Here is a 12,986-nt window from a genome sequence, read left to right as displayed (position 1 = left end):
TTTGTCATTGATTATAATGTTAATTCAAGCTGTGCACTAACAGTTAAAATGGAAACAGTGATCTGGTTCTTAAGCTCTTTTTTGTGACCTTTCAGACAGCCTTAAAGATGAGATGGATCTGAACGAAGAGTATGAAATTTTTACCGAGATGATGAAAGTGGTTGAAGAAAGGGACAGACTTGTATGTGCCTTGGAAGAGCAGAGAGTGAGAGAAAGAGCAGAAGACCAGCACTTCGAAAGCCTTATATTATCTACAGGTTATCAGCTGAGCAGGATTTAAACAGCCACGTGCAAATAAACATCCTTTCAGCAGTATTCCCTATCACGGAGACAGAGTCTTCTGGAAAATGAAGGAATTCAAAGTCAACATCAGCTTACTTGGGAAACACGGCATTTTGTTGTCAAAAGCTTTAAAGCAGTTCTTTTGCTTATGCCAGAGACAGTCATTCCACTGTCAGCTCAGAGAATCACTGGAATTCAGATCTGGACTGAATTTGCCTGTCTGATGGGCACCAGGGTCTGTGAAAGGGAAATCAGAGCCCCATTATTCTCTTGGAATTTTATTTTAATGCTGAGAGTAGAGTTTCTGAGGAACATGATGACATCATTTAGTATTTCTGAGACAGCCTTACTTTCCATCTGTTTGTCTGAATCTCTGTGTGGCTTTGTTAATTTTTTGGCACAGCCAAGCTATGGTCAACTCTAGAAAAGTCAGAAAAAACGCATCTCATAAAAATAGGGTTAGTCTTTATTTCTGGTGGAGGAAGAGTCGTTTGACTAATGACTACATATAAGCACTTACTAAAACTACTGTCAATGCAATGTCAGAAATTAATTTTCCAGGTATTTATCAGTTTTATTGCACTGTGTATTTTTGAACAAGAAGTTGAAGCAATATTAAATCCCTACATTTTGTAAAATGGTAAGGGATTATTGACTGTCCTTACAGCTGTTACATGCTCAAAAAAGTTTCTGTGTATCAGAGATTAAGTTCTTTATAAATAAGATAAAAGATAATTTAAAAATAGTAATTCAGACCCAACTGATATTTGTAGGGCACACTTTACTATGACAGACTTTACAATTTCTTTATAAAATATATCACAAGTTGTATTTTTGGATGCAATGAATGGTATAGCAATTAAAGACCTCCCCAAGAATAATCCCATAAAAAGACTGCAAAAAATGTTGAGTTTTTAATATCAACATTTGATAGAAAATATTGTGAGTGTATTTAAATTACATTTATCTTGCTGCTTGAGAATATATGGGTATTTTTTTCTTAAAGGGACCATCTCCTATCTTTTTTGTACATGCATTTGTAGATATTGGCAAAACAGCACACAGAAATTCTCCTAATTTAAGTAACTTCTTAAATCTAAGATAATTCTGCAATTTAAGATTGGTAATATTCCCAACTGTATGGGTGATGCACTGGATTTTCAAACTGGAAAAAAACAAGGGGAAACTGAAAGACTGAGGGTTTGTTGGGTTTTTTGGGGGGTTTTTTTGGGTTTTTTTTAATATCATTTTACCTCGCACTCTGAGGAGATTTGATGTTCTCATTATTTTGTGAATGGTGCTAATTTGCAGCATCTGCCTATGGTACAGCCAAAGATAGAAGCATTCCTGTTAAAAAAAGCTTTAAACTGGAAAACCTCTCGGTGAGACCTGGCAAAGTAATAGACACACTGGATCCTGTCCCAATAATTTATCAGTTATCTTCAGGGGCTTTTGGTTTTTTGGTTGTTTTTTTCTTCTGTATTGCAAGAAATTTGAAATACCCTTTCTAAAGGTAAAAGCAAGTTTTTGCTGTTGGTCACAAATAATATACCTCTGTTGATGCAAGCTTTATACTATTGCTCCGCAATATTTATTTATATTTATTTATTAGACTGTTTAGAGAAGGTAAGACTGGTTAGAGAGGGTAAGAGTGTTGGGTTACATTTTACAGTTTGGATGTTGTCTCTGATTTTGATTGAAAAATGTGTATTTCCAACAGCTGTGTACAGCAAAGCTGTGCACTGTAGAGTAGACAGCTTTATAGATTTGGTAAATAATTAGGAGTAAAAAATGAATTAAGATTTTAAACAATGTTCTCAGTGACTGTAACTTGAAGGGATACCCTTAAAACACAGCATTCAGGGCTTTAACATATCATTTATCTTTCATCACAGTGAAAAGACATGGAAGAATACTTAAATGTGTTCCAAAATAACCACCAGAATTTTTCCCCCCTCTCATTCATAGGCTAAGCATACCTGATCTTCAGATGACATTTTTACTGAGATGGATTGCAGTGATTGATTTTTTAAACTAACTCTATTACTTAAGACTGACACAAAGTAGGAGAGGCAGAACAGCAATAAATATTTTAATTTTCTCTGTTGAGATCTGCTGGTATTTCCAGTTTTGTGGAGAAAATTTCTGGGTTTTATCACTGTCCCCAGTCCTGCCTCATGCAGTCCTGTAGAAAAAGACAGTCTAGGAAATGCAATCATTTTCTGTGAGAGTCATAATGATTCCAAGGGGGTTTTTTTGACGTTTGAAAGCAAAATTCTTAGAGCTTTGCACAGGAGGAGAATTCTGCAAAAATCTCTAGTTATATCAAAGATTGGGCTTTTCACCTCACTTTTACAATTAAGAAGTCCATTCACATCAGTGTTGCTGTTGCAAATAAGCCACGAGATTTCAGTTTACAGCAGATAAAACCAATATATAGTTTATATAAACCAATATAGTTTACAGCTATAAAACCAAACTCCAAAGGGTGTTTTCCCTTTAGCTCCCAAGATTTGCGTTCTTGAGAGTATCAGAGTCCACAGAAGCTGAGGGGCCACCAGAACTTTATGGACATCAAACAAATTCTTTGCTAAAGAAGCACTTTTCTGCGTGGTTGTTTCACATGCTCTACCCAAAACTGTCTGCTCTTGGGTGGAAAAACTTGTCAGGCTACTGCTGCCCTGCCTGATTTTAAGTACCTCACAAGATTAGATCCAAAAAACCATGCAAGTGATTTAGAAAATCAAACTCCTAAGTCATTTAAAACAGGTCTTTGTGTATTGTGAGAGTAGAGAAGGGAGTTTAAAAAAAGAGAAACTTTGTGCACTGTTCACAGGTCAGTTTCATATGGTTGGCTTGTACTAGAAATGTATTTAAACACTGGTTTGGTTATCAGTTTTCTTGCTGCTCAATCTTTTCTGTTACTTGGCTCACTAATTTATAATAGATTTGTTCATTTTTAAGTTCACGGCACTGTCATTTCAGGGTATAATGTGATGTGCTGGAATGTACTGAGTGTGTCTAAATGGGCTGGTTGCGAGAAATTTTCTATTTGAAAGAATAAAATTCTGTCTTACTCTTTTGAAGTCCCTGAATCATTTCCATAGAAATTTCTCTCCACTGACACCTAGGGAGCAATAACGTGTGATGAGGACAGATCTGTAGGTAAGGAATTCAATCATCCTCTGAACTCATGTACTGGTAAGTAAATCACAGCATCTTGCACTGCACAGATCCCTTTTGTAGCTCAGAAATAATGACACTGAGGTTAGGGGGCATCTTTAACAGCAGAGATTACAAACCCCAGGAGACCAGCAACTTCCACACACGCTTACACAGGAATTTACCAGCTGGTTTCCTCAGGCTTGACACACAAATTCTAACAGCTCCTTGAAGACTCGAAGGAATAGTGTTGATCAAATGGTGATCAAAATCTTAATTATCAATTTTCAAATGCCACTATAACTTTCCTTCTATCAGGTCATCTGGTTTTGTTGCTTTCTAGCAGTGGGAGAGTCTTGCTGACCAAGACACTGCGCTGGCCAGAGGAGAAAAGAGGATAAGCAAGACTGGGGCCAGCACGATTGTCCCCTGCTCAGTGACTCTGGACTGATTGGTAGGGCTCTCCTCCTCACAGGACAGACGGACAGCTGCTTCTCTGCAGAGCTCAAGGTAATTTCTGTCACCTTTGGACTGAGATTTTCCTTGTAAGTGTCATGTCATTTCCCTTCCATCTTGTGGATGCAGGGTAGAAATGCCACTACAGGAATTCACTGAGGCTCTTGTAATCACAGTGTGTGCACACACCCTCCTTGACCCCTGTTCAAAAGATCACAGGACTGAAGAAACCCAGTTGGTGCTTAGGGACATGGTTTAGTGGTGGATTTGGCAGAACTGGGTTAATGGCTGGATTTGACCTTAAAGGTCTGTTCAAACTTAAACAATTCTTTGACTCTATAAAAATCTTGGGAAAACAATTTTGTAAATCAGTGTTTGCATCAAGATCAATCCATTTGCCTCCAAGGTAAAGGGACACCTCACTGATGTTCAGTGTGTTTGACCATAGGAAACAAATGCAGAGATCTTTCGCCTTGAAACTTCTTTGTAGCCCAATGCACGTCTGATTTCAACTAAGACTTTCATGTGAGTTTAGTAGTTCTTTTCCAAAAAGATACACTGTTTTCTTCCTTGCTTGACCAAGTAACAGGATGTGGCATAGCAGATTGGAGACTCTGTATCTTTTAAGACTTTGCTTCTGTTAAGATCCAGAGCTGTCCCTGCTGGGTTTTGCATGGACTGTAAATTTTGGCATCGTTTAGCACAATGATTTTGTTGCATGCAAATATTGCTCCTTCAGTTTTCATGGCAGCCACATCTCATGAGCCTGGGTTGTGGCAAATACTTCATGATGGGCAAGGTATTTGCTGGATTTCACCCGGATATCTTTGCCTGATATTTACGGAAAAAAAAAATTGTGGTTTCTTCTGTTGCTTCTAATGAACTATGAAGAGACCTGATGGCCCTGCATGCCAGTATTGTGCTTGCTGGAATATTCGTGTAACCCTGATGCTTTGGGAAGGCTGACCTGAAACAGAGACTGGGCAGAGCTAGAGAATAAAGTAGGGATTTATTGAAAGGCCTCTAGGATACACCTTGGGCAGAACAGGGCCTGACCAGGGCAACACCCAAGGTGGACTAAGAATGGTCAAGAAAATGGGCCCCTGGTCACAAGGTCTCACATTTTGATAAGATTTGGTCCATTTGCATATTGGGCTTTAATTGTCCAATTACAGCTTCAGATTATGAAGTCCCATCCTTCCTGTTCCTCCCTTCAGCCACTGTTGTTTATGTTTTTGGGCCTGAAAGTTGTCCTTGGTCTCCAGCAGGAAAAGGATTTGTTTTGTCTCCCTACTCTGTGAAGAGAACTGACTAACACTTATTGTGAGGCTCAGAACTGCACCCCTATGCAGCACAGAATCTGAACAACATGAAATCTAAAACTTAACAGGCCCAAATGAAGGGTACCACTGAAACTTGAGAGAAAAAAAAGTCATAATACTGATTTCTTTCCTAAAATTGTCTCAGGAAGGGCAGTTGTAAATACAAGTCAACTTGGCCCAGTTCTTGTAAATAACTAATTGATGTAACAACATATTACCAAATATAGTGAGTACCAGGATGACGTTCCCATTTTACCAAAAAGTTCTAAACCCACTTTCTTTCCTCTAAAGCTTTAGAATAATTAATTTCTGTGGCTGTTTATGTGTTATCTTTTACGTACATTTTTCCTCATCACACCTTGTTCTATCTGTTTTGCTCCTTAATGTAAAACAAAAATTCATCGTATGTTTTAAGAATCTGTTTGGAAATACTCTGTTCCTTTTATAAAAACTATGTTATTTTGTTATATTATTTAAACAGAATAGTCTTATACCAAAGAAGTTAGAGTAGAAAGCATAGCTGTACGTTAAATTCTGGCATATGAATATGCCCAATCTTAATCTCACTTGGTGAGCTGGAAAAAAATTTATCCTCTAGTGTGAGTTCTAGGTGATGCTGGCAATGAAAATTTGGAGCCCTTTTATCCCTAATGTGATGCTTTCTGCTCTTCTAATGCAGCCACATTGAGATGGTGTGGAAACACCTTCTCTGCTCAGCAGGCTCCTTTACTGTGCTGTTAACTGATATTCGGGGAGGGGTGGGCACGTTCAGCAATTCACCACACAGAGCTGGCAGGCCAGCACAAGGCTGACTGCAAGTGCTTAGGAAAATAAAACGTGTAGATTTTGGTGTAGTTCTCCTCTTCCTGAAGTCAGCAAAGGGTGTTCCTGTAGGCAAACACAGCAGTAGCAGCAAGTTGATAAATCGCTTTTAAAAATTCCACTTCCGTTCTTTAAATGACCGAATGGTCAAAGGGCTGGAGCAGAGCTACAGCTAGGAGGAAACTGTTAGGGGAATGCTCTAGGGCAAGTGAATGATTTACTGCACAGTCTTAGCCAGCTTGGCTGCTTTTTCTTGCTAGCCTAGCCCATGGTTGGGATATTACATACCTTGTCCCTTCTGTTTCACTGGGAAAGTAAAACTCTGCTCCTGCACATTCTGAGCCTCATATTAAAAGAAATAAAAACCAGCTGTGCATGGAGAGATATGCAGGTGAATAAGAATTATTTGAAGGGTGGAGGGGAAGGAACTTAGCCACCTTTTATTGCCGGCAAAAGTACATATGTGAGCAGGATACAATTAATTTGGTGTAACGTTTGGCTCACCTGTCCAAACAAGGCGCTGACAGGGAGCGTGGTGAGAGCTCTCAGGGTCTGCTCTGCATTTCTGTGTGCCACGTGCAGCAGGGCCAGCCTGAACAGCAGCCTGCTGACTGCTGTGTCCTGTGCTGGGGTCGTGGAGCGTGATCCTGGAAGTATTCCATTGTCAAATATAGAGCAGAGCAAGCTCCATCCCCACAGCTGCCATAACTTACACCTTGGGTATACCTGTAAGGCCTTTTGTGATGAATGCAATGTTAATTTAAGGCCACAACTTAGACCTTGTGTATATCTATAAAGCCTTTTGTGATGAATGCAGTATTAAATTAAGGCTATATGTTCATATATATTCCTACATAAAAAGAAAAAAAAGTAGCATATGTAATTCTAAATTTAAGATACAGGGAGAAAATACAACTATCCCCAAAGAGAAACATCACAACTGGAAAAATACTGCAGTAATGTTACATACAATGAACTGGACACAAATCCTGAAAGAAATCCCAAAATCAAAAGGGTAAACTTAGGGTCTGGCTGTTGCTTAAGCATCATTACTTAAAGCACAGTATCTGAGTTTCCAGAGCTGATAAAGTTCATCTTAAACACACTGTTTCATTTATTTTTTTCCCCTTGTGATGTCAAACTGCCATCATTCATGAGGCTATTAAATAAGTAATACTGTATTTATCATTAATTTACATATACTGAGTGTAGAGAAATGGGAAAGATTCTGGGTCTTTTCAGCAGTTTTGTGAGGGACTTGGCAAGTACACATTGAATTCTGACAACCCTGTACTTCACAGCCCAATACCCACTGCTCTTTTTGAAGTATCTGGCTTTTTTATTCTGTATTTATCACAAACATAGGGGTACAAAGGCAAGCACACTCGTGCTTGCTAAAATGTTCTCTCTTCTGCTGTGCCCACAAAATCCTATATTGACATCCATGTATAGTCATTTGGCTCCAAATGGAGATTCCCCTGGGTCACTGCTCTGTTTGTAAATGCCAGAGATTTACAGGCATATTTTGAAAAGTGCTTGATGTGTGTATTTCTCTTTTTGAAACTGTCTTTTATTATGTTCTTAAAAATGCTTCAAAACTGTTCATCTCCTAATACATACGCTGTATAAGCAGCACTTCTGTAAAAACAGAATAATATGTGAAATTCAGGCTGAAATTCAAAGACAAGAGGCCCAAGACATAACTGGTGCTGTGAACCAGAGAAAAAAATAAAGGATTGTGGTAAGGCTTGGGCTCATTCCTGCTTATAAGTGATGGCAGGATGGATGAACAGAGTTTTTCTCCAGGGCACAGACTAACTGCATGCAACAAATAGGCATTGATGTCTACCCCTCATCAGCTAACTAATGTTACCAGCTTGTAAAAACACAACAATTATTAGGTGATTTAGAAATATCCTCATGGTAATTTCATTTCACTTATTATGCCTAATGGATAGCTAGATATTTGCATGAAGTGTGTGTGGCTTTTTGCCTGAATTGTTAATCAAGTGATTAAGTGGTAAGTGAAAGTAGTGCATCCAGATGACATTAATGCTGTTCCAGTCCTGGATGCCTCCTGAACCACTGACAGCAAATTATCTGTTTTAAACATACTTCTCCCTTCAGCTGCTCATCTGCAAATCAAAGCAGGGTTGGTATAGGCAATCTATCGTGTTAAGTCACCTTTCCCTCCACAGGCTTTTTATGCTGGTCTGACTACAACAGTTGTTTTGTTTTGTAGAAGTGGATATGACGATGCCAGCTGCTTCTCACCACAGACACAGCTGAAAACTGCAGGCAGAACAGCTTGGCAAAATGTTATCCAGACTGAAATGCATGTTGTAAGCTTGAACTTGCAGGAAACTATTTAGTGATGCTTTATAACTTCATGAGTTCTTCTGTGTCCAGATCTGGTGCCTCCAACACAGGGGAGATGAACTTGATGGAGCATGTCCAGAGGCCACCAAGGTGCTCAAAGGGCTGGAGCACCTCTCCCATGAATACAGGCTGGGAAAGTTGGGGTTGTTCAGCCTGGAGAATGCTCCAGGGAGATCTTGCAGCCTTCTACTACCTAAAGGGGGGTTACAAGACAGCGGGAGAGGGACTTCTTGCAAGGGCAGGTAGTGATGAAGGGGAAATATTGCCTTAAGATGAAGAAGTTTAGGTTTAGACAAGGTATTAGGAGGAGAGTCTGTTGGGAGAGTGGTGAGGCTCGGGAACAAGCTCTCCAGAGATGCTCTGGACACTCCACCCCTGGAAGTATTCAAGGCCACGTTAAATGGGGCTTTGAACAATCAAGTCCAATTGAAGGTGTCCCTGCCCATGGCAGTGTGTTGGAAACCAGATTATCTCTAAGACCCCTTCCAACCTTGATTCTGTTTTCCTATCGGTAGAAGGAAAAAAAGGATGTGGAAACATCTGCTGGCAGCTGTGACCCTCCTATCCTTCAGGCCCTTCCCCTTGGGGTAGCCGAGGATGAACTGAACGGTGCGAGCTCTGACACTGTGTCCAAATCTACCTCCACCTTTCGGCACCTTCCTGCGCGGTCACCTACCCCGGGTCACGCAGCCAGCCAGCCCCAGGTGTGCCCGGCTCCTCTGCAAGGGCGGAGGATGGAGCAGGGCTCCAGGCGCTGCCCCGGCCCCGGCCGGGTCCCCTCACGCCGCGGGTGCCCCGGCCGGGAGCGGAGCGCGGCTCCCGCACCGCCCGCGGCCCCCGGGAGCCCGGCGAGGGCAGCGGGCCCTCCCCGGCAGGAGGGAGGGCGGGAGGAGGGAGGGAAGGAGCGGGAGAGCCGGGAGAGCGGAGCAGGAGCTGCCTCAAATGCTTGAAATAATTCCGCTTCCGTTCAGAGCCGGGAACAGCCTCCCACGGCACCGGGGCCTCGGAGCCGCCTGCTCCGTCCCGCAGCGCCGGCGGCGGCTGGCCCAGCATGGCAACCTCGCCGCAGAAGTCGCCTTCGTCCCCCAAGTCCCCCACCCCGAAATCGCCCCCCTCCAGAAAGAAGGATGACTCCTTCCTGGGCAAGCTCGGCGGCACGCTGGCCAGGAGGAAAAAAGCCAAAGAAGGTAAAAATTAACAGGTTTGCATATTTCCTGGGAGTTACCTTACTGGGGGGGGCGAGGGAGGGAGGAGACAGGGGGAGAGGAAAAGGCTCTGGGGAGCGGGAGGAAGGGGCTGGCGGGGAACGACGTGCGGGGTGGGGTGGGCAGGCGAGCGCCGAGGGAGGGAGGAGCCGCCCCGGCCCTGCCGCTCCCGGGGCCGCTCCCGGGGCCGCTCCCGGGGCCGCTCCCGGGGCCGCTCCCGGGGCCGCTCCCGGGGCCGCTCCCGGGGCCGCTCCCGGGGCCGCTCCCGGGGCCGCTCCCGGGGCCGCTCCCGGGGCCGCTCCCGGGGCCGCTCCCGGGGCCGCTCCCGGGGCCGCTCCCGGGGCCGCTCCCGGGGCCGCTCCCGGGGCCGCTCCCGGGGCCGCTCCCGGGGCCGCTCCCGGGGCCGCTCCCGGGGCCGCTCCCGGGGCCGCTCCCGGGGCCGCTCCCGGGGCCTGTGAGCGGGCTCCGTGTGCGGGCCCGGCCGGGGAAGGAGGAGCGCTGCCCGCAGGGCCCCGCAGGCCGGCAGCGCACGGGGGTCTCCCCCGGCAGCATTCCCCTCCTCGGTGGGTGCGCACAGCCAGGAGCCGGTGCCTCCCTGTGTCTCACCGGGCCGTGTGCTGGGCTCTGTGCACCGCGCTCTCGGAATGCACACGGCTGATGCCGCGGTCGTTCCTCACGGCTCCAAACGCGGTTGTTACCCTTGTGCTAAGCAAAAGACTTGTGCCTCTCCGCAGTGAACCTCTGCAGAGCGCCGAGCATGTACAACAGGCTGGTTCTTTGTCCGCACATGTGAATTAATACCCCCTCCCCGAATTTGCCTGTGTGAAATTCCCTGAGAGAGAAAATTGGAATTTAACCTCGCTCTCCCAACTTCTTCACAGCTGCAGTTAATTTAAATGGGATGCAAATAGAACTAAAATAACAGTCACTTCAAAACAGTTTATCTAGCAAAACTCACTGCTTGTGAGTGTGAAGGGTGTGAGGCTCAGAGCCCCGTGCTCCTCGTGCACACGGGCACTGAAGCAGACACAGCGGTTCGGAGCAGCAGCGGGGTTGTGGACAAGGATGGCACAGCTTGGGAGAGCACAGCTCCTCATTCTATAGCTCTCACATCATCTTTCTGTGATGTACAGCCCTGCTTTTCGATTAAATCCACGTTGCGCAATTGTGCTCACATTATTTGGCTTTTCCTGGTCGTTTCTGATGGACCAGCTGTTGGTGAAATAGTAAAGAATGAAAACCCCATGAATTACCTACTTTTCAAAATCATTCTGTTAGAGTATTTGTGACTATTAGCAACACTGAACTAGCAGCAGTCTTCCCTGATGTGTCCATATTGTAGGTATGTTTAGAGATCTTTAGATGAGTCTATTTCTGGCAGTTTGGGTATGTCAATTACATTGTTGTTATTATTGTTTTTACTATTAACTGCTTTTTCCCTTAGTGATGTTTGTAGTCACAATTCTCCAGCAAACTGTTAGAGGCAGCAGTTACTTCTATCCACAATCTTGCAATCTTACAAAAAGACATATTCTATTAAATCAGACTTCTTCTGGTTACTTTAATGTATTACATTTATTGATTAAAACCTGCACGTGCCATTTCATTATCATTTGCTATCCTTTGAAATTTTGAAACTCCATTGTCCATCTTTTTTGTGTTTCCCAATTTTCTAAAGTCTGTCTAAAAGTATGTGGTTTAGAGAGTTGGGATTTTTTTATTAACTTTGTAAGGCCTGTTATTTGCCGCTGGACAAAAACGTATTTTGTTAAATTCACCTTACTAGCCTTTTTCTTGGGTGTGTATTTGTGACATTTCTCTGGTGGAAGCATATATAGAGGCAAAATTGATAGAATGCCATCTTCTTGTTTATTGATTTATGGATTTATTTATTGTAATTTAACACATTCAGATGGTTTCAGCCTTACTATGAAGCCTATCCTCTTTTTCACTTCCTAATTTTTTCTCTACTAAAAATACATACAAGTTTACAAACTATTGATGAGCACTGTTCCTTGCTGGCTGTGGCCCAGGTAGGTTCCATCTTTTTGTGATGATTTTTTTTTTTAGGGCTCCAGGTGTTTCTGAAGCCTAGCTAGAAATTTCAGAGGTCAGATTGCTTGTTCATCTAGGATCTGAATTTTGGTGGTTTTTTCTGCTTTAATCAGCCTGTGACAGGTTTCCTATGGAGGTGGGTCTTGGTCATTGAAGTGCACGTGGTTATTCAGCTGCTTACACACAGGATGTATTGGAAAATGTTCAATATAAGTCAGGATAAATGAGGGACGACTGAAAAATTCCATGTCTTTCAGCTGGTGTAAATTCTGCTGTTACACAGAGGACAGAAGGGTACTGATTTACACCAGTGTTTTACCACAAGGGCTAAGAACTGGAGGTTTTTAATAAGGCAAAAATGTTTTATCTCTTGTAGGGACTATGCTGGTTACACTTCAGTACCATCTCTGCTGTATATGTAGTTAACTGTTGTAGGTGATACACGATTACACATCTGTGAGTTTGGTATTTATATCATCAACAGGTGTTTTGATCGTTGTCAAAATTACATTTTTGTGTATTGCGACAATAGAGCCAGAGCAAAAATGCTTCACCAAATGAAAATCCTTCAGGATCTGAAGTGACTTTATTATGAAGAGTAATGCAGAATATTTATGAAGAGAGTAAAGTTTATGTCATTTTAGGTGTAGCAAAAATAGTTTATAATGCAACATAAGATGGGATTTCAGTATTGACATGAATTTATATGCATAAACATATAGCAAACATTTGCTTATGAATTTCAAAGTTCTTGTCAATGGCAAGAGGTCCACCAGTGGAAGGGGTGAGGGTCGTCTGGACAAGTGAAAGGAATTTTCTAATATCAGAGCACAAATTATTGACCAAAACAAAGAGAGTAACGTGAGATACTTGAGATATCACACATGATGTAAGCAGGATTAGTCATACCATAAGACATATGGAAAATACATTGCCATTAAATATCAGAGAGCATTTGATAAAACCTGGAATGTGGAGCTCAGATTTGTTTATGTTGTCGTCTGTCACGTAGAGCTTTAGTCTGATTTTCATTTATAACATCACTAGTGGTGTAATTCAAAGATGAGAACATTGTACTTTGGTCTTCCCTGTGAGAGCATCTGCAGCTGCATCCTTAAATGGAGCATACATTCTGTTAAGGTAGCAAAATTACAAGTTATTAAGTGTGTTTGGAATTAATTAAATCAGCTTTTTAGGCAGTGAGAGAATTGTGAACTAAGACTAGAGTATTTGACAGCCTGTCTGCAAACTGAACTGTGGTCTGCAAAAGTTATTTGTGGTTTTCAGTAAGGTTCCATCCCCT

The 12,986-nt window shown here is 42.8% G+C and overlaps 2 protein-coding genes across 6 annotated transcripts in view; both read left to right on the top strand.

Annotated features, from left to right (window-relative positions):
* The window catches only part of MICAL2 (microtubule associated monooxygenase, calponin and LIM domain containing 2), a 116,982-nt gene extending 113,614 nt beyond the window's left edge, over positions 1–3,368 (top strand). For 4 of the 5 annotated variants that reach the window (XM_063397916.1, XM_063397913.1, XM_063397912.1 and 1 more), the window contains one exon: positions 96–3,368. In XM_063397916.1, the coding sequence (XP_063253986.1) occupies positions 96–280 (185 nt within the window). In that variant the 3' untranslated portion in view covers positions 281–3,368. The remainder of the gene's footprint in view (positions 1–95) is intronic. The other variant, XM_063397914.1, reaches the window with a different exon arrangement.
* Positions 3,369–9,318: 5,950 nt separating this feature from the next.
* The window catches only part of PARVA (parvin alpha), a 62,277-nt gene continuing 58,609 nt past the window's right edge, over positions 9,319–12,986 (top strand). The window contains exon 1 of the mRNA XM_063397910.1: positions 9,319–9,610. Coding sequence (XP_063253980.1) covers positions 9,475–9,610 — 136 coding nt within the window. The 5' untranslated portion in view covers positions 9,319–9,474. The remainder of the gene's footprint in view (positions 9,611–12,986) is intronic.

The sequence above is a fragment of the Prinia subflava genome, chromosome 5 (genome assembly GCF_021018805.1).
Source record: "Prinia subflava isolate CZ2003 ecotype Zambia chromosome 5, Cam_Psub_1.2, whole genome shotgun sequence".
Lineage (NCBI taxonomy): Eukaryota > Metazoa > Chordata > Aves > Passeriformes > Cisticolidae > Prinia > Prinia subflava.
This window is presented reverse-complemented; position numbering and strand designations above follow the sequence as displayed.